Source organism: Lepisosteus platostomus, chromosome 9, assembly GCF_059453375.1.
Source record: "Lepisosteus platostomus isolate fLepPlt1 chromosome 9, fLepPlt1.hap1, whole genome shotgun sequence".
Taxonomy (NCBI): domain Eukaryota; kingdom Metazoa; phylum Chordata; class Actinopteri; order Semionotiformes; family Lepisosteidae; genus Lepisosteus; species Lepisosteus platostomus.
This window is the reverse complement of record NC_142619.1, coordinates 1,638,774-1,663,658: the sequence shown is the minus strand read 5'-3', so window position 1 is coordinate 1,663,658 and position 24,885 is coordinate 1,638,774. Positions and strand designations below refer to the sequence as shown.

General features: G+C 53.0%; 1 protein-coding gene across 1 annotated transcript in view; it reads left to right on the top strand.

Annotated features, from left to right (window-relative positions):
- plekha4 (pleckstrin homology domain containing A4) overlaps positions 1 to 24,615 on the top strand; it is a 30,525-nt gene extending 5,910 nt beyond the window's left edge. The window contains exons 2-24 of the mRNA XM_088646236.1: positions 1,260 to 1,351; positions 1,594 to 1,692; positions 1,837 to 1,909; positions 2,521 to 2,621; positions 2,759 to 2,886; positions 5,062 to 5,283; positions 6,222 to 6,603; positions 7,192 to 7,248; positions 8,787 to 8,903; positions 12,067 to 12,135; positions 12,537 to 12,617; positions 13,120 to 13,275; positions 13,888 to 13,986; positions 14,614 to 14,722; positions 14,976 to 15,091; positions 15,832 to 15,945; positions 16,719 to 16,794; positions 17,084 to 17,127; positions 18,074 to 18,223; positions 18,314 to 18,781; positions 19,780 to 19,928; positions 20,940 to 21,061; positions 21,841 to 24,615. Coding sequence (XP_088502362.1) covers positions 1,280 to 1,351; positions 1,594 to 1,692; positions 1,837 to 1,909; positions 2,521 to 2,621; positions 2,759 to 2,886; positions 5,062 to 5,283; positions 6,222 to 6,603; positions 7,192 to 7,248; positions 8,787 to 8,903; positions 12,067 to 12,135; positions 12,537 to 12,617; positions 13,120 to 13,275; positions 13,888 to 13,986; positions 14,614 to 14,722; positions 14,976 to 15,091; positions 15,832 to 15,945; positions 16,719 to 16,794; positions 17,084 to 17,127; positions 18,074 to 18,223; positions 18,314 to 18,781; positions 19,780 to 19,928; positions 20,940 to 21,061; positions 21,841 to 22,904 — 4,068 coding nt within the window. The 5' untranslated portion in view covers positions 1,260 to 1,279 and the 3' untranslated portion in view covers positions 22,905 to 24,615. The remainder of the gene's footprint in view (positions 1 to 1,259; positions 1,352 to 1,593; positions 1,693 to 1,836; positions 1,910 to 2,520; positions 2,622 to 2,758; positions 2,887 to 5,061; positions 5,284 to 6,221; positions 6,604 to 7,191; positions 7,249 to 8,786; positions 8,904 to 12,066; positions 12,136 to 12,536; positions 12,618 to 13,119; positions 13,276 to 13,887; positions 13,987 to 14,613; positions 14,723 to 14,975; positions 15,092 to 15,831; positions 15,946 to 16,718; positions 16,795 to 17,083; positions 17,128 to 18,073; positions 18,224 to 18,313; positions 18,782 to 19,779; positions 19,929 to 20,939; positions 21,062 to 21,840) is intronic.
- The last annotated feature ends 270 nt before the right edge of the window (positions 24,616 to 24,885 follow it).

Below are 24,885 nucleotides of genomic sequence, written 5' to 3'. Positions count from 1 at the left end.
CCGGCGGATTGATTTCGCACGGGCCCCGCCCTCGCGCGGCACCTGCCGCTGTCAATCACAGCGCTGCCCGCCCACTCCACTCCCCGCGCGGGGAGAAAAAACACACCGCACGCGTTTCAGTGTGTTCCTCAGAGAATAAACACACACGTGTGTGTGAGTGTGTTATTGTGAGCGTCGGTATGTGTGCGAGTGTATATCTGTGTGGATAAGTGTGTGTGTTATTGTGAGTGTCAGTATGTGTCAGAGTGTATATCTGTGTGGATAAGTGTGTGTGTGTTATTGTGAGTGTCGGTACGTGTGTGAGTGTGTTATTGTGAGTGTCAGTATGTGTCAGAGTGTATATCTGTGTGGATAAGTGTGTGTGTGTGTTATTGTGAGTGTCGGTACGTGTGTGAGTGTGTTATTGTGAGTGTCAGTATGTGTCAGAGTGTATATCTGTGTGGATAAGTGTGTGTGTGTTATTGTGAGTGTCGGTACGTGTGTGAGTGTGTTATTGTGAGTGTCAGTATGTGTCAGAGTGTATATCTGTGTGGATAAGTGTGTGTGTGTGTTATTGTGAGTGTCGGTACGTGTGTGAGTGTGTTATTGTGAGTGTCAGTATGTGTCAGTGTATATCTGTGTGGATAAGTGTGTGTGTGTGTTATTGTGAGTGTCGGTACGTGTGTGTGTGTGTTATTGTGAGTGTCAGTATGTGTCAGAGTGTATATCTGTGTGGATAAGTGTGTGTGTTATTGTGAGTGTCGGTACGTGTGTGTGTGTGTTATTGTGAGTGTCAGTATGTGTCAGAGTGTATATCTGTGTGGAAACGTGTGTGTGTGTTATTGTGAGCGTCGGTACGTGTGTGAGTGTGTTATTGTGAGTGTCAGTATGTGTCAGAGTGTATATCTGTGTGGATAAGTGTGTGTGTGTGTTATTGTGAGTGACGGTACGTGTGTGAGTGTGTTATTGTGAGTGTCAGTATGTGTCAGAGTGTATATCTGTGTGGATAAGTGTGTGTGTGTGTTATTGTGAGTGTCGGTACGTGTGTGTGTGTGTTATTGTGAGTGTCAGTATGTGTCAGAGTGTATATCTGTGTGGATACGTGTGTGTGTGTTATTGTGAGCGTCGGTATGTGTCAGAGTGTATATCAGTGTGGATACGTGTGTGTGTGTTATTGTGAGTGTCGGTATGTGTGTGAGTGTATATCAGTGTGGATAAGTGTGTCTCATTGTGTAGATGTGTGTATCTGTGCCACACAGTGTGATTTTATCATGACTCAGTCTGCCAGTCTCTCCTCAGGATGAGTGAGGCGGATCGTCTGAGTCAGGCCTCCAGTGTGGCCACAGTGTCCTCTCTTCCTGCTGGGAGCAAGGTCTGTCCCTCTGCCTGTGTCTCTGTGTGTCTCTCTGTGTCTCTGTGTGTCAGAGTCTCTGTGTGTCATTGTGTCTCTCTATCTCTCTGTGTGTCATTGTGTCTCTGTGTCAGTGTGTCTCTCTGTCTCTGTGTCTGTGTGTCTAGGTGTCTCTCTATCTCTCTGTGTGTCTCTCTGTCTCTGTCTCTGTGTGTCTCTTTGTCTCTGTCTCGGTGTTTCTAATCTCCCTCCTTTATCCTCAGGCTTCTGTCTCCAAAGTACACAGTTTTGGGAAGAGGGGCCTGTCAGTGAAGAGAGACCCCAACTGCCCCGTCATCATCAGGGGGTGGCTGTACAAACAGGTCAGTCAAGCTGGGCCGGTGTGCGTGTCTGTGTGTCTGTCTATTTCACCTGTCTGGCTGTATCTCTGTGTCCTCATGTTCCTGATCCCTGTCCATTGACCTCTGGATGTGTGAAACTGTCCTCTCTCGCCCTCTCACCCCCAGGACAGCTCAGGACTGAAGCTGTGGAAGAGAAGATGGTTTGTTCTGTCAGATTACTGTCTCTTTTACTACAGAGGTTAGTCTGCCATTTTACCACTGTATTTACCACTACAACTGATTTCTGTTTCTGTTTCAATTTCTCATTGTCAGGTGTATTTCTAGGATCTGTATTAATATCTTTGTGTGTCTGTTAGGTGTGTCTCCAGGCACTGTATTAAAATCTGTGTGTGTGAGGTGTGTCTCTAGGGTCTATATTAGGGTCTGTATTAATCTGTGTGTGTGAGGTGTGTCTCTAGGGTCTATATTAGGGTCTGTATTAATCTCTGTGCGTGACATGTGTCTCTAGGGTCTATATTAGGGTCTGTATTAATCTGTGTGTGTGAGGTGTGTCTCTAGGGTCTATATTAGGGTCTGTATTAATCTGTGTGTGTGTGTGAGGTGTGTCTCTAGGGTCTATATTAATCTGTGTGTGTGTGGGGTGTGTCTCTAGGGTCTATATTAATCTGTGTGTGAGGTGTGTCTTGAGGGTCTATATTAGGGTCTGTATTAATCTCTGTGTGTGTGAGGTGTGTCTCGAGGGTCTATATTAGGGTCTGTATTAATCTATCTGCGGCCTATATTAGGGTCTGTGATGGTCCTTGAATAAGGAGTGTCTTTAGGGTTTCTGTCTGTATCTCTCCCTTTCAGACAGCAGAGAGGAGACAGTGCTGGGCAGCATCCCGTTGCCTAGCTACAGCATCCTCCTGTGCACCCAGAAGGAATCAAAGAACAGAAAGTTTGCCTTTAAGGTGAGTGATTAAGCGTCATTAAAAACCATCCCAGCAGAAAGTAAGCTGATGGATAGCCCAGCGTTCCCCAGTGTATCTCCTCTCTCTGCTGTCCCGCTGTGTGTGTTTCTGACAGGTGTTCTCTGTTCCCCTCCCAGGCAGCCCATGCTGGGATGAGATCCTACATGTTTAGCGCCGACACCCAGGAGGACATGGTGGGCTGGATCAGAGCCATGACTCTCAGTGCCTCTCTGGAGTCTGACCCGTCTGGAGCCACACTGAACAGGTACTGACCCCCTGTAGACACACACACTGAACAGACACTGACCCCCTGTAGACACACACACTGAACAGACACTGACCCCCTGTAGACACACACTGAACAGGTACTGACCCACTGTAGACACACACTGAACAGGTACTGACCCACTGTAGACATACACTGAACAGGTACTGACCCCCTGTAGACACACACACTGAACACGTACTGACCCACTGTAGACACACACACTGAACACATACTGACCCCCTGTAGACACACACTGAACAGACACTGACCCCCTGTAGACACACACACTGGACAGACACTGACCCACTGTAGACACACACACTGAACACGTACTGACCCACTGTAGACACACACACTGAACAGACACACACACTGAACAGACACTGACCCCCTGTAGACACACACACTGAACACGTACTGACCCACTGTAGACACACACACTGAACAGACACTGACCCCCTGTAGACACACACTGAACAGGTATTGACCCACTGTAGACACACACTGAACAGGTACTGACCCACTGTAGACACACACTGAACAGGTACTGACCCCCTGTAGACACACACACTGAACACGTACTGACCCACTGTAGACACACACACTGAACAGACACTGACCCCCTGTAGACACACACTGAACAGGTACTGACCCACTGTAGACACACACTGAACACGTACTGACCCACTGTAGACACACACTGAACAGGTACTGACCCACTGTAGACACACACACTGAACAGGTACTGACCCCCTGTAGACACACACACTGAACGGGTACTGACCCCCTGTAGACACACACACTGAACACGTACTGACCCACTGTAGACACACACACTGAACAGACACTGACCCCCTGTAGACACACACTGAACAGGTACTGACCCACTGTAGACACACACTGAACAGGTACTGACCCACTGTAGACACACACTGAACAGACACTGACCCCCTGTAGACACACACTGAACAGGTACTGACCCACTGTAGACACACACTGAACAGACACTGACCCCCTGTAGACACACACTGAACAGGTACTGACCCCCTGTAGACACACACACTGAACACGTACTGACCCACTGTAGACACACACACTGAACAGGTACTGACCCACTGTAGACACACACACTGAACAGACACTGACCCCCTGTAGACACACACACTGAACAGACACTGACCCACTGTAGACACACACTGAACAGGTACTGACCCACTGTAGACACACACACTGAACACGTACTGACCCACTGTAGACACACACTGAACAGACACTGACCCACTGTAGACACACACTGAACACGTACTGACCCCCTGTAGACACACACACTGAACAGACACTGACCCATTGTAGACACACACTGAACACGTACTGACCCCCTGTAGACACACACACTGAACAGGTACTGACCCCCTGTAGACACACACACTGAACACGTACTGACCCACTGTAGACACACACACTGAACAGACACTGACCCACTGTAGACACACACTGAACACGTACTGACCCACTGTAGACACACACACTGAACACGTACTGACCCACTGTAGACACACACTGAACAGACACTGACCCACTGTAGACACACACACTGAACAGACACTGACCCCCTGTAGACACACACACTGAACACATACTGACCCCCTGTAGACACACACACTGAACACATACTGACCCACTGTAGACACACACACTGAACAGACACTGACCCACTGTAGACACACACACTGAACAGACACTGACCCACTGTAGACACACACACTGAACAGACACTGACCCCCTGTAGACACACACACTGAACACATACTGACCCACTGTAGACACACACACTGAACAGACACTGACCCACTGTAGACACACACACTGAACAGACACTGACCCCCTGTAGACACACACTGAACACGTACTGACCCACTGTAGACACACACTGAACAGACACTGACCCATTGTAGACACACACACTGAACAGACACTGACCCACTGTAGACACACACTGAACAGACACTGACCCCCTGTAGACACACTCACTGAACATGTACTGACCCCCTGTAGACACACACTGAACAGGTGCACAAACAGTACTGATGCGTGTGGAGATGCAGAGTGCTTTAGGGTCTGAGTACAGCGCTGTAGCCCAGTCAGTTCTCTCTCTCTCTCTCGATCGCTTAGACGCTGTTCCAGTTTTCAAGATTTCACACAGCTCGGAGGGAGCAGCTACTCCCTGGATCTCTCTCAACACCCTCCATTGCGAAATGGTTCCACCCCGGTTACCATACCAGGCAGTAAGACCCAGACTGTACCATCCCAGTCTGCTACAGAAAGAGGGGGGTGCCCAGAGGCAGAGCTGAAAAAACCCCAGAAGAGTACAGGACATGAGAGAGACAAACACAGGTAGTGAATCCAACACTAGATTCTTTCTTACAGTGACATCTGTATGATCCTCTCTCTCTCTCAGTGCAGTGTTCATGTACTGGAGTGTCCAGTCAGTGTGTCTGTATGAACCCCTCTCTCTCTCAGTGCAGTGTTCATGTACTGGAGTGTCCAGTCAGTGTGTCTGTATGAACCCCTCTCTCTCTCAGTGCAGTGTTCATGTACTGGAGTGTCCAGTCAGTGTGTGTGTATGAACCCCTCTCTCTCTCAGTGCAGTGTTAATGTACTGGAGTGTCCAGTCAGTGTGTCTGTATGAACCCCTCTCTCTCTCAGTGCAGTGTTCATGTACTGGAGTGTCCAGTCAGTGTGTCTGTATGAACCCCTCTCTCTCAGTGCAGTGTTAATGTACTGGAGTGTCCAGTCAGTGTGTGTGTATGAACCCCTCTCTCTCTCAGTGCAGTGTTAATGTACTGGAGTGTCCAGTCAGTGTGTGTGTATTAACCCCTCTCTCTCTCAGTGCAGTGTTCATGTACTGGAGTGTCCAGTCAGTAGGTCTGTATTAACCCCTCTCTCTCTCAGTGCAGTGTTCATGTACTGGAGTGTCCAGTCAGTGTGTCTGTATTAACCCCTCTCTCTCTCAGTGCAGTGTTAATGTACTGGAGTGTCCAGTCACTGTGTCTGTATGAACCCCTCTCTCTCAGTGCAGTGTTCATGTACTGGAGTGTCCAGTCAGTGTGTCTGTATTAACCCCTCTCTCTCTCAGTGCAGTGTTCATGTACTGGAGTGTCCAGTCAGTGTGTCTGTATGAACCCCTCTCTCTCTCTCAGTGCAGTGTTAATGTACTGGAGTGTCCAGTCAGTGTGTCTGTATTAACCCCTCTCTCTCAGTGCAGTGTTCATGTACTGGAGTGTCCAGTCACTGTGTCTGTATGAACCCCTCTCTCTCTCTCTCTTTGCCAGTCGACACCAGTCTCCTTGCAGGAGTAGAAAAGAGGGCACAAGCACACTGGCTTCAGCTCCTGCAGTCCTGGGCAGCCTAGAGGTCAGGGGTCGCAGCTACAGCCAGGAACTTGAGGAAGCCCCTCCCCTTCCTGTCCGTTCTCTGGGGTCGCGCCCTCTCACTCCTCGAGGTCAACTTGGGTCACGGCCTCACACCCCGGTCGGCAGGGTGGATGTGCGACCCCAAGGTGACATAGGGGTCTCCCCTGCTCGACCTCTGACCCCTTTGAGCATGGGGTCTGCTCCCCCTTCGCCTCAACCCTCCGGTTCAACCAGAGGTCAACCAGAGGTCAACCCCGCCTTCATGAACCCCAGCCTAGACAGAAGACACGCCCCTCACCGTGTGAGTATCCAATCAGAGGGCAGAGAAAGCCAAGACCACACCCACTGAGACACATAGTCAGGGGTGGTCAGTACAGGGAGAGGACAGGGGTCAGTACAGGGAGAGGGGACGGGTCAGTACAGGGAAAGGGGTGGTCAGTACAGGGAGAAGGGAGAGGTCAGTACAGGGAGAGGGGAGGGGTCAGTACAGGGAGAGGGGAGGGGTCAGTACAGAGAGAAGAGAGTGGTCAGTACAGAGAGAAGGGAGTGGTCAGTTCAGGGAGAGGGGAGGGGTCAGTACAGGGAGAGGGGAGGGGTCAGTACAGAGAGGGAGAAGGGGGGATGACCAGTACAGAGAGAGTGATGGTCAGTACTGAGCAGGAGGGTGATGGTGAGACAGCAAGAAGGAGAGAGCGAGGGGGTGAGACAGTGAGAGTGAGCCAGCGAGAGTGAAGGAGTGAGGGGGTGAGACAGCGAGAGTGAGGGAGTGAGGGGGTGAGACAGCGAGAGTGAAGGAGTGAAGGAGTGAGGGGGTGAGGCAGTGAGAGTGAGACAGCGAGAGTGAGACAGCAGACGGGTGACCGGCCGGATCCTCTCTCCTCTCCCCCAGCCCAGCGCTGCCTTCACGACCCGCCACCAGCCCGTCCCCCGCCGGCCCGCGGGGAAGGTAGGGACTCTCCGCGGTGGACTGTGGGATGCGTGAGACCGACGAGACTCGAACCCTGCCCTGTTCTCATGCGTTCGGCCGGCGCTGGCGGCCACAGAGAGCGGCTCATCTTCGGGCAGCGCGCCTCGCTCAAGATGGAGCTGGTTCAGGGCTCTGCTGAGCGGAAGAGCAGAAGCCGCACTGAATTATGGGATACTTATAAGAACATTAAAAAAGGTCACAAGAGAGGGGATCCATTCAGACCATCTGGCGCGTCTGGATTTTTATAAGTTTATTGATCCCAGGCGCTCGTCCAGCTGTGTCTGGAGAGAAGCCAGGGTATCGGCTTCAACAACAGGGCTGGGCAGTTTGTCCCCACCCCCCCACAATCCTCTGTTCACTGGTCAAAGACCTGCGATACTGATGAGCCCCTAATAAAAGTGGTTTTGTTCATTGACCATTATTAGCGACTAGACAGGGAAATGTTCACTTTCAGTCTGATATCCCCTGCTTCGGTTTATGCTTGCTGATCTTCTGATTCTGCTGATTTCCCATCTCTCTCTCTCCCCCTGCCTTTCTGAAGAAGCCTCTCCTCTCTCTTGGGGTACACAGCGGTCCCCTCCTGTCTTAAGTCCCCTTTTCACTCCTGATCCCTCTCTGGTTTTCTGTGTTCTTTTCCACTTTTCTCTCCCCGTATTAACCCTGCTCTCTATTAACCCCCTACTCTCTCCCCGTATTAACCCTGCTCTCTATTAACCCCCTACTCTCTCCCTGTATTAACCCTGCTCTCTATTAACCCCCTACTCTCTCACTGGATTAACCCTGCTCTCAATTAACCCCCTACTCTCTCCCCGTATTAACCCTGCTCTCTATTAACCCCCTACTCTCTCCCTGTATTAACCCTGCTCTCTATTAACCCCCTACTCTCTCACTGGATTAACCCTGCTCTCAATTAACCCCCTACTCTCTCCCCGTATTAACCCTGCTCTCTATTAACCCCCTACTCTCTCCCTGTATTAACCCTGCTCTCTATAAACCCCCTACTCTCTCACTGGATTAACCCTGCTCTCAATTAACCCCCTACTCTCTCCCCGTATTAACCCTGCTCTCTATTAACCCCCTACTCTCTCCCTGTATTAACCCTGCTCTCTATAAACCCCCTACTCTCTCACTGGATTAACCCTGCTCTCTATTAACCCTCCACTCTCTCCCCGTATTAACCCTGCTCTCTATTAACCCTCCACCCTCTCCCCGTATTAACCCTGCTCTCTATTAACCCACTACTCTCTCCCCGTATTAACCCTGCTCTCTATTAACCCCCTTCTCTCTCCCTGTATTAACTCTTCTATTAACTCCACTGTCTATTAACCTCATCTCTCTCCCTGTGTAAACCTTTCTCTCTATTAATCCCCTTTTTTCTCCTTGTATCTATTAATACCATATCTTTCCCTGTGTTAAACTCTCTCTATATTAACCCCTCTCCCTCTGTGTTGTTAACCCTGCTCTCTCTATATTAACCCCTCTCCCTCTGTGGTATTAACCCTGCTCTCTCTCCGCAGGGTTGGTGTGTGGGGGGGTTGTCCGGACTCCTGCCTCCCCTGCCCCCCCCTCGCTCAGCTCCCTCACATCGTGGCCGGCTGACTGTGTGTCTGCCTGCGCCTGCTCACAGTGTGCTGGTACTGTCAGTCTCTGTGTCTGCGTGTCTCTGCGTGTGTCTGTACACCAGTGTCTGTGTCTCTCTGTGTGTGTCTGTATTTCTGTACACCAGTCTGTCTGTCTGCGTGTCTCTGTGTGTGTCTGTACACCAGTGTCTGTGTGTCTCTGTGTGTGTCTGTATTTCTGTACACCAGTCTGTCTGTCTGCGTGTCTCTGTGTGTGTCTGTACACCACTGTCTGTGTCTCTCTGTGTGTGTCTGTATTTCTGTACACCAGTCTGTCTGTCTGTGTGTCTCTGCGTGTTTCTGTGTGTGTCTGTACACCAGTGTCTGTGTCTCTCTGTGTGTGTCTGTATTTCTGTACACCAGTCTGTCTGTCTGTGTGTCTCTGCGTGTTTCTGTGTGTGTCTGTACACCAGTGTCTGTGTCTCTCTGTGTGTGTCTGTATTTCTGTACACCAGTCTGTCTGTCTGTGTGTCTCTGCGTGTTTCTGTGTGTGTCTGTACACCAGTGTCTGTGTGTCTCTGTGTGTGTCTGTATTTCTGTACACCAGTCTGTCTGTCTGTGTGTCTCTGCGTGTTTCTGTGTGTGTCTGTACACCAGTGTCTGTGTGTCTCTGTGTGTGTCTGTATTTCTGTACACCAGTCTGTCTGTCTGTGTGTCTCTGTGTGTGTCTGTACACCAGTCTGCCTGTCTCTGTGTCTGCTGGCCTTTCTGTCTGCCTATCGGTCTTTGTACATCAGCCTGTCTCAGTGTCTGTGTGTGTGTGCCAGTTCACAGTGTGCTAGTACTCTCTGTGCTCTTGTGTCCTTCTTTCTGTCTATATTTGTCAAATTGTCCACCTGTGTGTCCACCTGTCTCTCAGTGTCTATCTGTCCATCCGTCTGTCCACTCATTGTGGGTTTCGTCATCTGTGTGTCTGAATAGGCCAGTGGTCTTTGCAGTGATCCAGCTTGTCTTGGTCAGTGCAGAGAGTTTTTAAGGTCTTGTGGCTGAATCCATTAGCAAACACACTGGTGTCCGTCTGTCCTGAAGCTGCAGGTTGTAATTCTTAAGGCTGGAGAGTTGGCCCACTGAGCTATTCATAGCATCATCCAACATTAAGCCTCAAATGACATTTATACTCTACATCTCAATGGAGGTTTATACTCTATTAGTGTATCAACAAATAATGTTTTACATTTTTTTGTAGGATAGCCATAAAATCTTAAAAAGCTCCTCATATATTTTACCCAGATGGAAAATATATGGGCCAGAGAGTCACATGACTCTGTGCTTGGCTTGGGATTGGCTGAGGGAAGCAGGGCGGACGATGTGATTGGCCGATGTCCAGGCTAGTGTGACAGGTGCTTAGGGAGAAGAAACAAAGCAGCAAAGGCACTATAACTGAGAGTAACTGAGAGAGAGGCTGAGAGAACGGCAGAGAGGGAAAGAAAGATGTATTGAATGAGAGCGAGAAAATAAAGCGATTAGCATGACTCGCACACTCAGCTCACACTCACTCCTACAGCTCACACTCAGCTCACACTCACACATTCAGCTCACACTCACTCCTACAGCTCACACTCACACACTCAGCTCACACTCACTCCTACAGCTCACACTCACACTCACACATTCAGCTCACACTCACACTCACTCATACAGCTCACACTCAGCTCATACTCACACACACATTCTACTCACACTCACTCGTACAGCTCACACATATACTCAGCTCACACTCACACACACTCCTACAGCTCACACTCGCTCATACAGCTCACACATATACTCAGCTCACACTCACACACACTCCTACAGCTCACACTCGCTCATACAGCTCACACATATACTCAGCTCACACTCACACAAACTCCTACAGCTCACACTTGCTCATACAGCTCACACATATACTCAGCTCACACTCACACACACTCCTACAGCTCACACTCGCTCATACAGCTCACACATATACTCAGCTCACACTCACATACACTCCTACAGCTCACACTTGCTCATACAGCTCACACATATACTCAGCTCACACTCACACACACTCCTACAGCTCACACTCAGCTCATACTCACACACACATTCCACTCACACTCACTCGTACAGCTCACACATATACTCAGCTCACACTCACACACACTCCTACAGCTCACACTCGCTCATACAGCTCACACATATACTCAGCTCACACTCACACACACTCCTACAGCTCACACTCGCTCATACAGCTCACACATATACTCAGCTCACACTCACACACACTCCTACAGCTCACACTTGCTCATACAGCTCACACTTATACTCAGCTCACACTCACACACACTCCTACAGCTCACACTCGCTCATACAGCTCACACATATACTCAGCTCACACTCACACACACTCCTACAGCTCACACTCGCTCATACAGCTCACACATATACTCAGCTCACACTCACACACACTCCTACAGCTCACACTCGCTCATACAGCTCACACATATACTCAGCTCACACTCACACACACTCCTACAGCTCACACTCGCTCATACAGCTCACACTCACTCATACAGCTCACACTCACACTCGCTCATACAGCTCACACTTACACACACTCCTACAGCTCACACTCACACTCGCTCATACAGCTCACACTCACACACACTCCTACAGCTCACACTCACACTCACTCATACAGCTCACACTCACACTCGCTCATACAGCTCACACTCACACTCGCTCATACAGCTCACACTCACACACACTCCTACAGCTCACACATATACTCAGCTCACACTCACACACACTCGTACAGCTCACACTCGCTCATACAGCTCACACTCACACACACTCCTACAGCTCATACTCACACACACTCATACAGCTCACACTCACACACACTCCTACAGCTCACACTCACACACACTCATACAGGTCACACTCACACACACTCCTACAGCTCACACTCACACACACTCCTACAGCTCACACTCACACACACTCCTACAGCTCATACTCGCTCACACACTCAGCTCACACTCACTCGTACAGCTCACACTCACACACACTCGTACAGCTCACACTTGCTCAAACTCGCACACGCCTCAGACACACTCAGCTCACACGTTGTCACACTCGCACACTCTCACACAAGCACTGTGGCCCCTCCCTTCCTCTCACTCTTCCGGCCCATTGGCTTTCTCCTCCGCAGCCCGTGACCTCCGACCTCTACCAGGAGACAGAGCACCAGCCAATCAGAGGGCCCGAGAGCAAGGCCGATGTGAGTCAGTCGCTGGGCAGGCGAGGACAAGGGGGCAGGGGGAGGAGTGTTGATCGCTGAGGGATGGGGGTGGGGGGGGTTAGTGATGCTGGTTTGGAAAATCATGGAAATCGGAAAACAATCGGAATAACCGGACAATCGCGGCTTCCGATGTCTGTGGGCCGTGGACCTCTGGGCCCCCCACGAGAGAGTGTCCCCGGCAGGCCCACGGTGCCTTCGGCCAGTGCTGTGGAGCTGGAGTGGGTCGGAGGTCAGGGGGCGGGAGGGTCGGAGGTCAAGGGGTGGTGGGGTCAGAGGTTGTTGAGACACGAGCCGGGCCTCCGAATCCGTGTGGTTATGTCACATGAAACGAACCCTGACCCTCTCTCTCGCTTCCCTGCCTGCCGGACTGCTGTCTCCAGGCCGTGTTGACCAGGCTGTGTGGCTGCGATAAGCTTCTCCAGTCTCTGGCCATCGAGATGGCCCAGCTTCGAGCGGACAAGGTGAGGGCGCAGAAGCATACAACTCCCACGGTGCCTTGCGGCACACCTTCCTCCTGCAGCCGGGTGGGGACCGGGCAAGTGCCTTGTGGGGAATGTAGTTCAGGGAGCGACTGTAGGTGTTTCTCCAGTGGCAGAGGCGTACAGTACAACACAGAGGGGAGCAGCACACTACAACACCGCCACTTGCTGTCCCTCAGGATATGATGATGATGATAATAATTAATAATAATGAAACAAGAACACGTAGGATGAACTAAGACAGTCAGTCATAAGCTCCCTGGTGAGTCTGGAGTTTTCGATCCGAAGAGGAAGGAAGTCGGAGGAAGGCTCTCTGTCACACCAGAGCAGCAGGAGAAGGGGGTCGGTCTCTGAGGGTCCGAGGTCCAGACAGCACCCCTGTACGACCGAGCCAGCTTGTTCTCAGCCCTGAAAGACACACGCGCTCACCTCAGTGGTCAGGACACCCTGTCCTCACGGGTCACCCCCCTCCTCTCTCTCCCAGGACAGCCTGCAGTGCACCCTGGAGATGACCCGACTGCAGCTGGAGGAGTGGGGGGGTCAGGAGGGGGTCAGGGGTCCGGAAGGGGTCATCTCCCAGCAGGCCGTGCTGCAGGAGGAGCTGGTCCAGACCCGAGCCAGGATCTGTGATGTTGCCACGGTAACTAGCACCTCAGTCTATCCCAGCAAGCAACGGGCACAAGGCGGGGTACACCCTGGACAGGACATCCGTCCGTCACAGGACACACACACACACACACACACACACACACACACACACACACACACACACACACACACACACACACACACACACACACCAGGGCCAGTCCATCACAGGACACACACACACACACACACATACACACACACACACTCACACCAAGGCCAGTCCCTCACAGGACACACACACACACACACACACACACACACACACACACACACACACACACACACACACACACACACACTCACAGCAGGGCCAGTTTTCCCGAAACCCAAATCATTTACCCAGCAGCATGTCTTTGGACTGTAGAAGGAAACCTACGCAAACAGAGGGAGAACATACAAACTCCACAAAGACATCCTGGTGATTTTTATTTTCATGACTCTCATATCAGAGAGATGCCGCTGTGCCTCAGCAGGGGGCGCTCTTGTCCCCTGCATCAGTGTAAGTCTCTTTATAAAGCGAACCTGCAGCCATCACAGGGAGTGACTTCCTGGAATGGTACTGGAATGATCAATCTCACAGCGTCTCTTTTCCACTTCTCAGGAGATGGACAGGGTGTGGGGTCAGTATGAACAGCTGGAGAGCGAGCTGTCTGTCCTCTGTTCTCACCTGGAGCACATCTGTCGATATGGGAGACCCCAGGTAACACTGTGTGTTAATGTACTGCAGTGTGTCTGTATGAACCCCTCTCTCTCTCTCAGTGCAGTGTTAATGTACTGGAGTGTCCAGTCAGTGTGTGTGTATTAACCCCTCTCTCTCTCAGTGCAGTGTTAATGTACTGGAGTGTCCAGTCAGTGTGTCTGTATGAACCCCTCTCTCTCTCTCAGTGCAGTGTTCATGTACTGGAGTGTCCAGTCAGTGTGTCTGTATTTACCCCTCTCTCTCTCAGTGCAGTGTTAATGTACTGGAGTGTCCAGTCAGTGTGTCTGTATGAACCCCTCTCTCTCTCAGTGCAGTGTTAATGTACTGGAGTGTCCAGTCAGTGTGTGTGTATTAACCCCTCTCTCTCTCAGTGCAGTGTTCATGTACTGGAGTGTCCAGTCAGTGTGTCTGTATTAACCCCTCTCTCTCTCAGTGCAGTGTTAATGTACTGGAGTGTCCAGTCAGTGTGTCTGTATTAACCCCTCTCTCTCAGTGCAGTGTTAATGTACTGGAGTGTCCAGTCAGTGTGTCTGTATGAACCCCTCTCTCTCTCAGTGCAGTGTTAATGTACTGGAGTGTCCAGTCAGTGTGTGTGTATTAACCCCTCTCTCTCTCTCCGTGTCTCAGGAACAGTCTCAGGCTCAGAGAGAGATCTGGATGATAGAGGACATCCTTTGTGGTTTGAGCCCCAACAAGAACAACTTCCGGCTGGCGATGGGCTCGTCCAGGCAGACAGGTCACCATAGAGATCAAGAACTACAGCTCCCATAATCCATTTGGGCCATTACAGTGCCTCTTGTATCCCCTGTAACTTGTATCCCCCTTTTTTTGCTCTCAGAGATGTAGTTTCTAAACCTTCTTCTGTTTCTAAACCTTCTTCTTTAAACTTTCTTCACACCTTCAATGTGAAAATGAAGACACAAAACCGCACTGTCAGAATTTTTATTTTCATGCAATAAAAAAAAAAAAATCTCCCCGTGTCGCTATAGGGATGACCACGCCCTCCTCCGCAGTCCTCCACCGGCCAGTCCTCCACCCTGGGGCACCCGTCCCATCAGGCTTTGCTGCGCCTGCGCCAGACTGGCTGCAGAGCGGGGTCTCTATGGTAGGTTGTGCTCTGCAGGGACAAGGAGCAGAGCAGTGAGTGAGGCTCACTAGCAGCCTCTGGACAGTGGTGTTGGGGGCACTCCCAGTTCGAGTGGGGCGCTGGGTTACAGGAAATAGACCCGGCTCTTTCTCACAGCCTCTCCCTTCCCTTCATACCCCCCTCCTCCCTGCTGCCCTCCTTCTGGGCAGGGAGATAACCCCTCTACCTGCCCCTGCTCCCAGCTCTCGCCTTCAGGGAGGTGCAGTTCCCACAGTGGCCTGCAGTCACTGGGGGGGCGCTGTCCCCGCCGCCTCGGTCCTTTCGCGCTGCTGTCGGATTGCGGAAAAGCACCTTGTCCAGCTTTTCCCAGGCTTCCTCCTGTCCTGCTTCTCCTCTCCTCTCCTCCCGTTCTCTGCCTCTCCAGCCAGCACGGCGTCTCCCTCTCTCTCCCTCTCCTGCCCCTGGTGCTGCGTCTCTCTCTGTCTGTGGACCCCTGTCTATCGGAGAGCTGAGCTAAGCCCCAGCACAGCCTGTATCAGCCAGTGTCAGTCTAGTCAGTGTGTCAGTCAGTGTGTCAGTGAGTTAGTATGAAACACAGATTGTTAGTTCTTCCACTTAACTGTTTCCATCACTGAATCTAATCTAGCTGATTATCTAAACTGTTTAACTAAAGTGTTAATTGTAGTTAACTAATTAACTCACCCCATTAGTTAATTTTGTGTTTAATTGACTCTGTGGGGGGCGGGGTTGTCAAATAGGATGAGGATTTGGACACACCCCCTCCCCGCCCCCCTTTACCTCAGGAACACCACAGGGCCAATCAGAACAGAGAGGCGGGGCTCGGCTGGCTGGACAGCGAATCAGAGTCTGAGGTGAGTCCCTGGATGAGCCAATGAGGCGTGGAGGGCGGGACACCTCAGTGTCCATGAGAAATGTTTCATGTAAAAATGTTTGAAAATTTTTAATACTGAAGATAATGATCATTTGATTCATACAAATTTATATAATGTTGTCATGATGTAAAAATATCCTCCTGGTCTAACAAGACTGGACCTGAACCACCAGACCAGCTGTCCTCCTGGTCTAACAAGACTGGACCTGAACCACTGGACCAGCTGTCCTCACGGTGTTACAGGACCGGACCTGAACCACCGGACCAGCTGTCCTCCTGGTCCAACAGGACCGGACCTGAACCACCGGACCAGCTGTCCTCCTGGTGTAACAGGACCGGACCTGAACCACCAGACCAGCTGTCCTCCTGGTCCAACAGGACTGGACCTGAACCACCGGACCAGCTCTCTTCCTGGTCCAACAGGACTGGACCTGAACCACTGGACCAGCTGTCCTCCTGGTCCAACAGGACCGGACCTGAACCACCGGACCAGCTGTCCTCCTGGTGTAACAGGACCGGACCTGAACCACCGGACCAGCTGTCCTCCTGGTCCAACAGGACTGGACCTGAACCACCGGACCAGCTCTCCTCCTGGTCCAACAGGACTGGACCTGAACCACCGGACCAGCTAACTGATATGCAGTGTGACTCAAACAGTGGACACTCGGGGTGTCAGGAGGGCAGTGGGCGGTGTTCTTCAGTGTCCAGCGGTGTCCAGTTGCTGAGTCTCCCTCTGTCTCCTCTCTATCTCAGCCTGTCTCGCCCCAGTGGCCAGTGAAGAGCCCATCTGTCTTCCCCGCAGAGAGCAGTGCAGCAGACACACAGACAGGTACCAGCGGTGTGTGCGTGCAGGTGTGTCTGTGTGAGTGTGTGAGTGAGCGTGTGAATGTCTGTGTGTGTTGATGTGTTAGTGTATATGTGCTTGTGTGTGTGTGTGTGAGTGTTTGTAAGGTGCTATATAAAATAAAGTTGATTATCATTGTGTTTGTGTGTGAGTATTTGTGTGTGTATATATGCAGTATCGTGCCTCTCTGACTGTGGTGTGTTAATGATTATGGAGCAGTGTTATGAAACTTACAGCTTACTCTCTCCTCTCTCCCACTGCTGTATCACCCCAGCCTACAGCGCCCCCTGTTGGCCCAGCCTGGACAGTGCCAGTAAGGTAAAACGCAACCCTTTGTGGAAAACTAATGGTGGAACAGTGAACACTGAGCTACCTTGTAGTGCAGCAGTCCCAAAGTATAGTGTGGACACTGGACAACACAAAAGAGACTTTGCTGCTCTTTATGAGGTGAGTCTCTTTAGTCTGTGTGTCCCACACTCAGGCTGGAGGAACTGAGTCTCTTTAGTCTGAAGGGAGTGTCCCACATTGTCAGGCTGGAGCAACTGAGTCTCTTCAGTCTGTGTCTCACACTCAGGCTGGAGGAACTGAGTCTCTTCAGTCTGAAGGGAGTGTCCCACACTGACAGGCTGGAGGAACTGAGTCACTTTAGTCTGAAGGAAGTGTCCCACACTGACAGGCTGGAGGAACTGAGTCTCTTTAGTCTGAAGGGAGTGTTCCACACTGACAGGCTGGAGGAACTGAGTCTCTTTAGTCTGTTGTTAAAGCCGATACCCTGGCTTCTCTCCAGACACAGCTGAATGAGCTCCTCCAGTCAGGACAGGAGGCTCTACTGTACACAGAGGGGGGTGGGGGTGGGGAACAAGCTGCCCGGCCCTGTGGTTGAAGCCGATACCCTGGCTTCTCTCCAGACACAGCTGGGTGAGCTCCTCCAGTCAGGACAGGAGGCTCTTCTGTACACAGAGAGGGGTGGGGGTGGGGAACAAGCTGCCCAGTCATGTGGTTGAAGCCGATACCCTGGCTTCTCTCCAGACACAGCTGGATGATAAGGTCCTTGAATGAATTGGCCCAGATGGTCCGATCGGGCCTCCTTTCAGTTCTGACGTTTGTCTCGTGTTCTCAATTATCTCTGGGCTCAGTGGGAGGGTGCAGTACCAGCTGTCACCAGCTGAGGGCGCGGGAGAGCAGGGACAGCAGAGAGCGGGGGGGACTGTTTTGTCAGAGCAGCGGGTCGGGGTGTAGCAGCTCCTCTCCTGTCCTCCGCCAGGTAGGCCCCAGAAAGGTGAGGATGAGCCCGGAGGAGCAGCAGGAGAGGATGAGGAGGCACCTGGAGAGGCCAGCCAATCAGAGGAGGGCGCCGGTGCCCCTCCCGACCAATCACGGCCGGGGTCAAGGGTCACCCCCTCCCAGAGAGCAGGTGACGTCTCGGTGCCTGTGGCTCCGCCTGTCCGTCCGTCTCGGGGCCCGTCCGGCCTCTGCGAGCAACGTCTCTCTCGTCTCTGCGCAGGTCCCGGGCCGGGACGCCGACCCCCCCGACCCCCCCGACCCTCGACGGGTCACCCGGGTCGTCACCGGCCTCCTCCCCTGCACCCTGGTCGCCCGCCGGGTGTCTGTGGTGGACCCCCCCCCAGAGCTGCCCGAGCAGCTGCCCGCGGAGGCGGCCCAGCCCGGCCTGGGCATCCGAGGACCCCAGCCCGGGCCGTCCGCGGGGGCGCCCGAACGAAAGTCGCACCAGGCCGTGGGGGGGGAACCCGGGCGCCAGCAGGCAGAGCCCAGCCCGGCGCCTCTGAGGTCCCCACCGCCAAAGGAGGCGGCCCTGTGCCCGCCTGATCAGGAAGCGCTCCGGACCCCGCACCCCGAGTCGCAGAGTGGTGCAACTTTCGAGCGCTCCTTCGGGCAGGAGGAGACGGGCCTGGTGCTGACAGGGGGCATGCTGGGTAACGGGAGGAGAGACGCCGAAAGGAGACGGGAGAAGGTGAGAGACAGTGACTGAGAGAGAGAGAGAGAGGGGTTAATACAGACACACTGACTGGACACTCCAGTACATTAACACTGCACTGAGAGAGAGAGGGGTTCATACAGACACACTGACTGGACACTCCAGTACATGAACACTGCACTGAGAGAGAGAGGGGTTAATACACACACACTGACTGGGCACTCCAGTACATTAACACTGCACTGAGAGAGAGAGGGGTTCATACAGACACACTGACTGGACACTCCAGTACATTAACACTGCACTGAGAGAGAGAGGGGTTCATACAGACACACACTAACTGGACACTCCAGTACATTAACACTGCACTGAGAGAGAGAGGGGTTCATACAGACACGCTGACTGGACACTCCAGTACATGAACACTGCACTGAGAGAGAGAGGGGTTAATACAGACACACTGACTGGACACTCCAGTACATGAACACTGCACTGAGAGAGAGAGGGGTTAATACAGACACACTGACTGGACACTCCAGTACATGAACACTGCACTGAGAGAGAGAGGGGTTCATACAGACACACACTAACTGGACACTCCAGTACATTAACACTGCACTGAGAGAGAGAGGGGTTCATACAGACACGCTGACTGGACACTCCAGTACATGAACACTGCACTGAGAGAGAGAGGGGTTAATACACACACACTGACTGGACACTCCAGTACATGAACACTGCACTGAGAGAGAGGGGTTAATACAGACACACTGACTGGACACTCCAGTACATGAACACTGCACTGAGAGAGAGAGGGGTTAATACACACACACTGACTGGACACTCCAGTACATTAACACTGCACTGAGAGAGAGAGGGGTTCATACAGACACACTGACTGGACACTCCAGTACATGAACACTGCACTGAGAGAGAGGTTATTACAGATTGTTGAAAAACGTCTGTGTTGCAGTATATTCTGTTCATTGACGCAGCTGAAATGATCTCTCTCTCTGTATCTCTCTCTCTCTTAGGGTGCTAGTCCTCCAAAGGCTGTAATTCATGCCCCTTTCCTAACCTCTGACCCCGACCTTGACCTTGACCCTGAGCGGTACTTGACCCCAGAGCAACAGGAGGCCAGAGAGCGGAGAGCAGAGAGAATCCGAGAGAGAGTGATCAAGAGGTCTGTTGCTCTGTTTCTCTCTAGCTGTGTGCTGTGTCTCACCTGTCTGTATTCACAATGGATCACCTCCAACTGGACACGAGTACAGTGTTCTGAAAGTGTACAGGGCGGTATGGCGGCAGGCGTACTGACCGGATCACCCCCCTGCGCCCCCTGCTGGCCCCACTAACACCTCTTCCTCCAGCAACCTTAGTTTTTCCCAGGAGGTCTCCCATCCAGGTACTGACCAGGCTCACACCTGCTGAGCTTCAGTGGGGAGCCAGTTGTCACCCCTCTCTCTCTCGAGGTGTAGTGACCAGATCACCCCTCTCTCTCTCGAGGTGTAGTGACCAGATCACCCCTCTCTCTCTCGAGGTGTAGTGACCAGATCACCCCTCTCTCTCTCTAGAGGTGTAGTGACCAGATCACCTCTCTCTCTCTCGAGGTGTAGTGACCAGATCACCCCTCTCTCTCTTGATGTGTAGTGACCAGATCACCCCTCTCTCTCTCGAGGTGTAGTGACCAGATCACCCCTCTCTCTCTCAAGATGTGCAGTGACCAGATCACCCCTCTCTCTCTCGAGGTGTAGTGACCAGATCACCCCTCTCTCTCTCTAGAGGTGTAGTGACCAGATCACCTCTCTCTCTCTCGAGGTGTAGTGACCAGATCACCCCTCTCTCTCTCGAGGTGTAGTGACCAGATCACCCCTCTCTCTCTCGAGGTGTAGTGACCAGATCACCCCTCTCTCTCTAGAGGTGTAGTGACCAGATCACCCCTCTCTCTCTTGATGTGTAGTGACCAGATCACCTCTCTCTCTCTCGAGGTGTAGTGACCAGATCACCCCTCTCTCTCTTGATGTGTAGTGACCAGATCACCCCTCTCTCTCTCGAGGTGTAGTGACCAGATCACCCCCCTCTCTCTCTCGAGGTGTAGTGACCAGATCACCCCCCTCTCTCTCTCGAGGTGTAGTGACCAGATCACCTCTCTCTCTCTCGAGGTGTAGTGACCAGATCACCCCCCTCTCTCTTACAGTGCAGTCCAAGATTGCTGTGGCCATGCCCATCCTCCCCCACTGGAGGGCGACAGGGAGCGCCTCATCAGCCTGTCCTTCCGGCTGGCCCTTGAGGCCTCTCAGAAGAGCCGGGAGATGGCAGGTAGGACATTCCAGTGCTCCTCCCAGCTAACCAATCAACCAACTGACGAGGGGAGCAGAGGAGATACCGCCATTAGATGTGGGGAACAGGCTGCCCAGCCCTGTGGTTGAAGCCGATACCCTGGCTTCTCTCCAGACACAGCTGGGTGAGCTCCTCCAGTCAGGACAGGAGGGGCTTCTGTACACAGAGGGTGGTGGGGGTGGGGAACAAGCTGCCCAGCCCTGTGGTTGAGGCCGATACCCCGGCTTCTCTCCAGACACAGCTGGGTGAGCTCCTCCAGTCAGGACAGGAGGCACTACTGTACACAGAGGGGGGTGGGGGTGGGGAACAAGCTGCCCAGCCCTGTGGTTGAAGCCGATACCCTGGCTTCTCTCCAGACACAGCTGGGTGAGCTCCTCCAGTCAGGACGGGAGGCTCTACTGTACACAGAGGGGGGTGGGGGTGGGGAACAAGCTGCCCAGTGTGTGGTGTGGGTGTGGAACTGGCTCCATCCCTCTGCTCTCCTCCCACTGAGAGCTGGTGTGTGTGAGAGGACTGGAGCATCATCCAGGTGGGGGTGCAGGGGATCCCCAGGAGCTGTGGAGCGCTCTGAGAGGAGTGTGCAGAAAGGCGCGATACCAGTGTAGGGAATAGTAGGGGTGTTGTGCTCCTACGACACCCCTGCACAGACAGCTCCCGTGGGGTGGGGCGCTCTGGAGGGGGCGTCTCCCTCACAGGAGAGAGGGGGTGATGGGGTACCGATACGGAGCTGACCCCTCTCTCTCGCCCCCCACCCCCAGCTCGCTGGGCGATGGACACCCCTGGAGACCAGGCGGACGGGGGTACCTGGGGTCTGGATTCAGAAAGCGCTGCCTACGGGACGTGGGCCGACCTCGCCGTCCCCCAGACGGCGCCCCGGCTGACTCCCCCGCCCGGAGGGGAGCCCCCCGACGACCAACCGCGGCGGGCGGCCCGTCGCCCCGGCGACGGCGGCGGCGGCGAGGAGGGCGCGGGCGGACCCGACAGCCGGTCTCCCCGGCCCGGGAGCCCCCCCCCAGCGCGTGGGGAGACGGCCCCCCCTCGCGGCGCCGGGCCGTCTGCGGCCGCGGCCAATCAGAGCTCCGAACCCAGCCTTCCGACCCACAATGCACCTTCCGGCCCCGGGAGCACCGGCGACGTCATCCCCGACGGGCAGGACAGCCCGGCCAATCGTGCGTCGGCGGGGGCGGCCTCAGCCAATCAGGGGGGCAGCGCGGCGCTCCCGGGAGACCCCGGCGGTCCCGAGCCCCCCCCGCCGCCGGCGAACCCGGCTGACCAACTCCGTCCCGGGACTCGGCACTCCACCGGCGGGGTCTCCCCCCTCCCCAATCAGGCGCGGGGGCGGGACGCCGCGTCACCGGGTCGCGGAGACAGCCCAGCCAATCGGGAGGCGGGCAGCCCGGCGTCCAATCAGAACCCGGACGTCGGCCCCTCAGCCAATGGCGTCGCGGCCTCGGGAAGCGCGGTCAACGAGATTCACATCTACGAGGAGATCACCTACCACGTCTTCAACGCCAGGAGCCGCGGGTCCTCTCGCCTGGCGGACTGCGCCGGGGGGCAGCACGAGGAGGGAGGGACCGGGCCCTTCGTGCAACGGGATTGGTCAGCTCTTGGGGCCCCGGCCAATCAGCCGCAGCCAGACAGGGAGACAGCCAATGGGAGCCTGCAGCGCCCGGCAGGGGCGGGGCAGGCGGACACGGCGTTGGGAGGGGAGCGGGCTGGGGAGGAACTCGCGAGCCCGGACTCGGGATTTGGGGAATCGGCATCTAATCAGAGCTCACCGTTTGCTGAGGGTCGTCTAACAGTACTGAGAACGAGCTTGTAGAAGGAGAAGGGGGAGATAGTATTACAATACACTAACACACAGAGAGAGAGGGGTTAATACAGACACACTGACTGGACACTCCAGTACATTAACACTGCACTGAGAGAGAGAGGGGTTAATACAGACACACTGACTGGACACTCCAGTACATGAACACTGCACTGAGAGAGAGAGGGGTTCATACACACACACTGACTGGACACTCCAGTACATGAACACTGCACTGAGAGAGAGAGGGGTTCATACAGACACACTGACTGGACACTCCAGTACATTAACACTGCACTGAGAGAGAGAGGGGTTAATACAGACACACTGACTGGACACTCCAGTACATTAACACTGCACTGAGAGAGAGAGGGGTTCATACAGACACACTGACTGGACACTCCAGTACATTCACACTGCACTGAGAGAGAGAGGGGTTAATACAGACACACTGACTGGACACTCCAGTACATGAACACTGCACTGAGAGAGAGAGAGGGGTTAATACAGACACACTGACTGGACACTCCAGTACATTAACACTGCACTGAGAGAGAGAGGGGTTCATACAGACACACTGGACACTCCAGTACATTAACACTGCACTGAGAGAGAGAGGGGTTAATACTCACACACTGACTGGACACTCCAGTACATGAACACTGCACTGAGAGAGAGAGGGGTTAATACAGACACACTGACTGGACACTCCAGTACATTAACACTGCACTGAGAGAGAGAGGGGTTCATACAGACACACTGACTGGACACTCCAGTACATTAACACTGCACTGAGAGAGAGAGGGGTTCATACAGACACACTGACTGGACACTCCAGTACATTAACACTGCACTGAGAGAGAGAGGGGTTCATACACACACACTGACTGGACACTCCAGTACATTAACACTGCACTGAGAGAGAGAGGGGTTCATACACACACACTGACTGGACACTCCAGTACATGAACACTGCACTGAGAGAGAGGGGTTAATACAGACACACTGACTGGACACTCCAGTACATTAACACTGCACTGAGAGAGAGAGGGGTTAATACACACACTGACTGGACACTCCAGTACATTAACACTGCACTGAGAGAGAGAGGGGTTCATACAGACACACTGACTGGACACTCCAGTACATTAACACTGCACTGAGAGAGAGGGGTTAATACAGACACACTGACTGGACACTCCAGTACATTAACACTGCACTGAGAGAGAGAGGGGTTAATACACACACACTGACTGGACACTCCAGTACATTAACACTGCACTGAGAGAGAGAGGGGTTAATACAGACACACTGACTGGACACTCCAGTACATTAACACTGCACTGAGAGAGAGGGGTTAATACAGACACACTGACTGGACACTCCAGTACATTAACACTGCACTGAGAGAGAGAGGGGTTCATACAGACACACTGACTGGACACTCCAGTACATTAACACTGCACTGAGAGAGAGAGGGGTTAATACACACACACTGACTGGACACTCCAGTACATTAACACTGCACTGAGAGAGAGAGGGGTTAATACACACACACTGACTGGACACTCCAGTACATTAACACTGCACTGAGAGAGAGAGGGGTTAATACACACACACTGACTGGACACTCCAGTACATTAACACTGCACTGAGAGAGAGAGGGGTTCATACAGACACACTGACTGGACACTCCAGTACATTAACACTGCACTGAGAGAGAGAGGGGTTCATACAGACACACTGACTGGACACTCCAGTACATTAACACTGCACTGAGAGAGAGAGGGGTTCATACAGACACACTGACTGGACACTCCAGTACATTAACACTGCACTGAGAGAGAGAGGGGTTCATACAGACACACTGACTGGACACTCCAGTACATTAACACTGCACTGAGAGAGAGAGGGGTTCATACAGACACACTGACTGGACACTCCAGTACATTAACACTGCACTGAGAGAGAGAGGGGTTCATACAGACACACT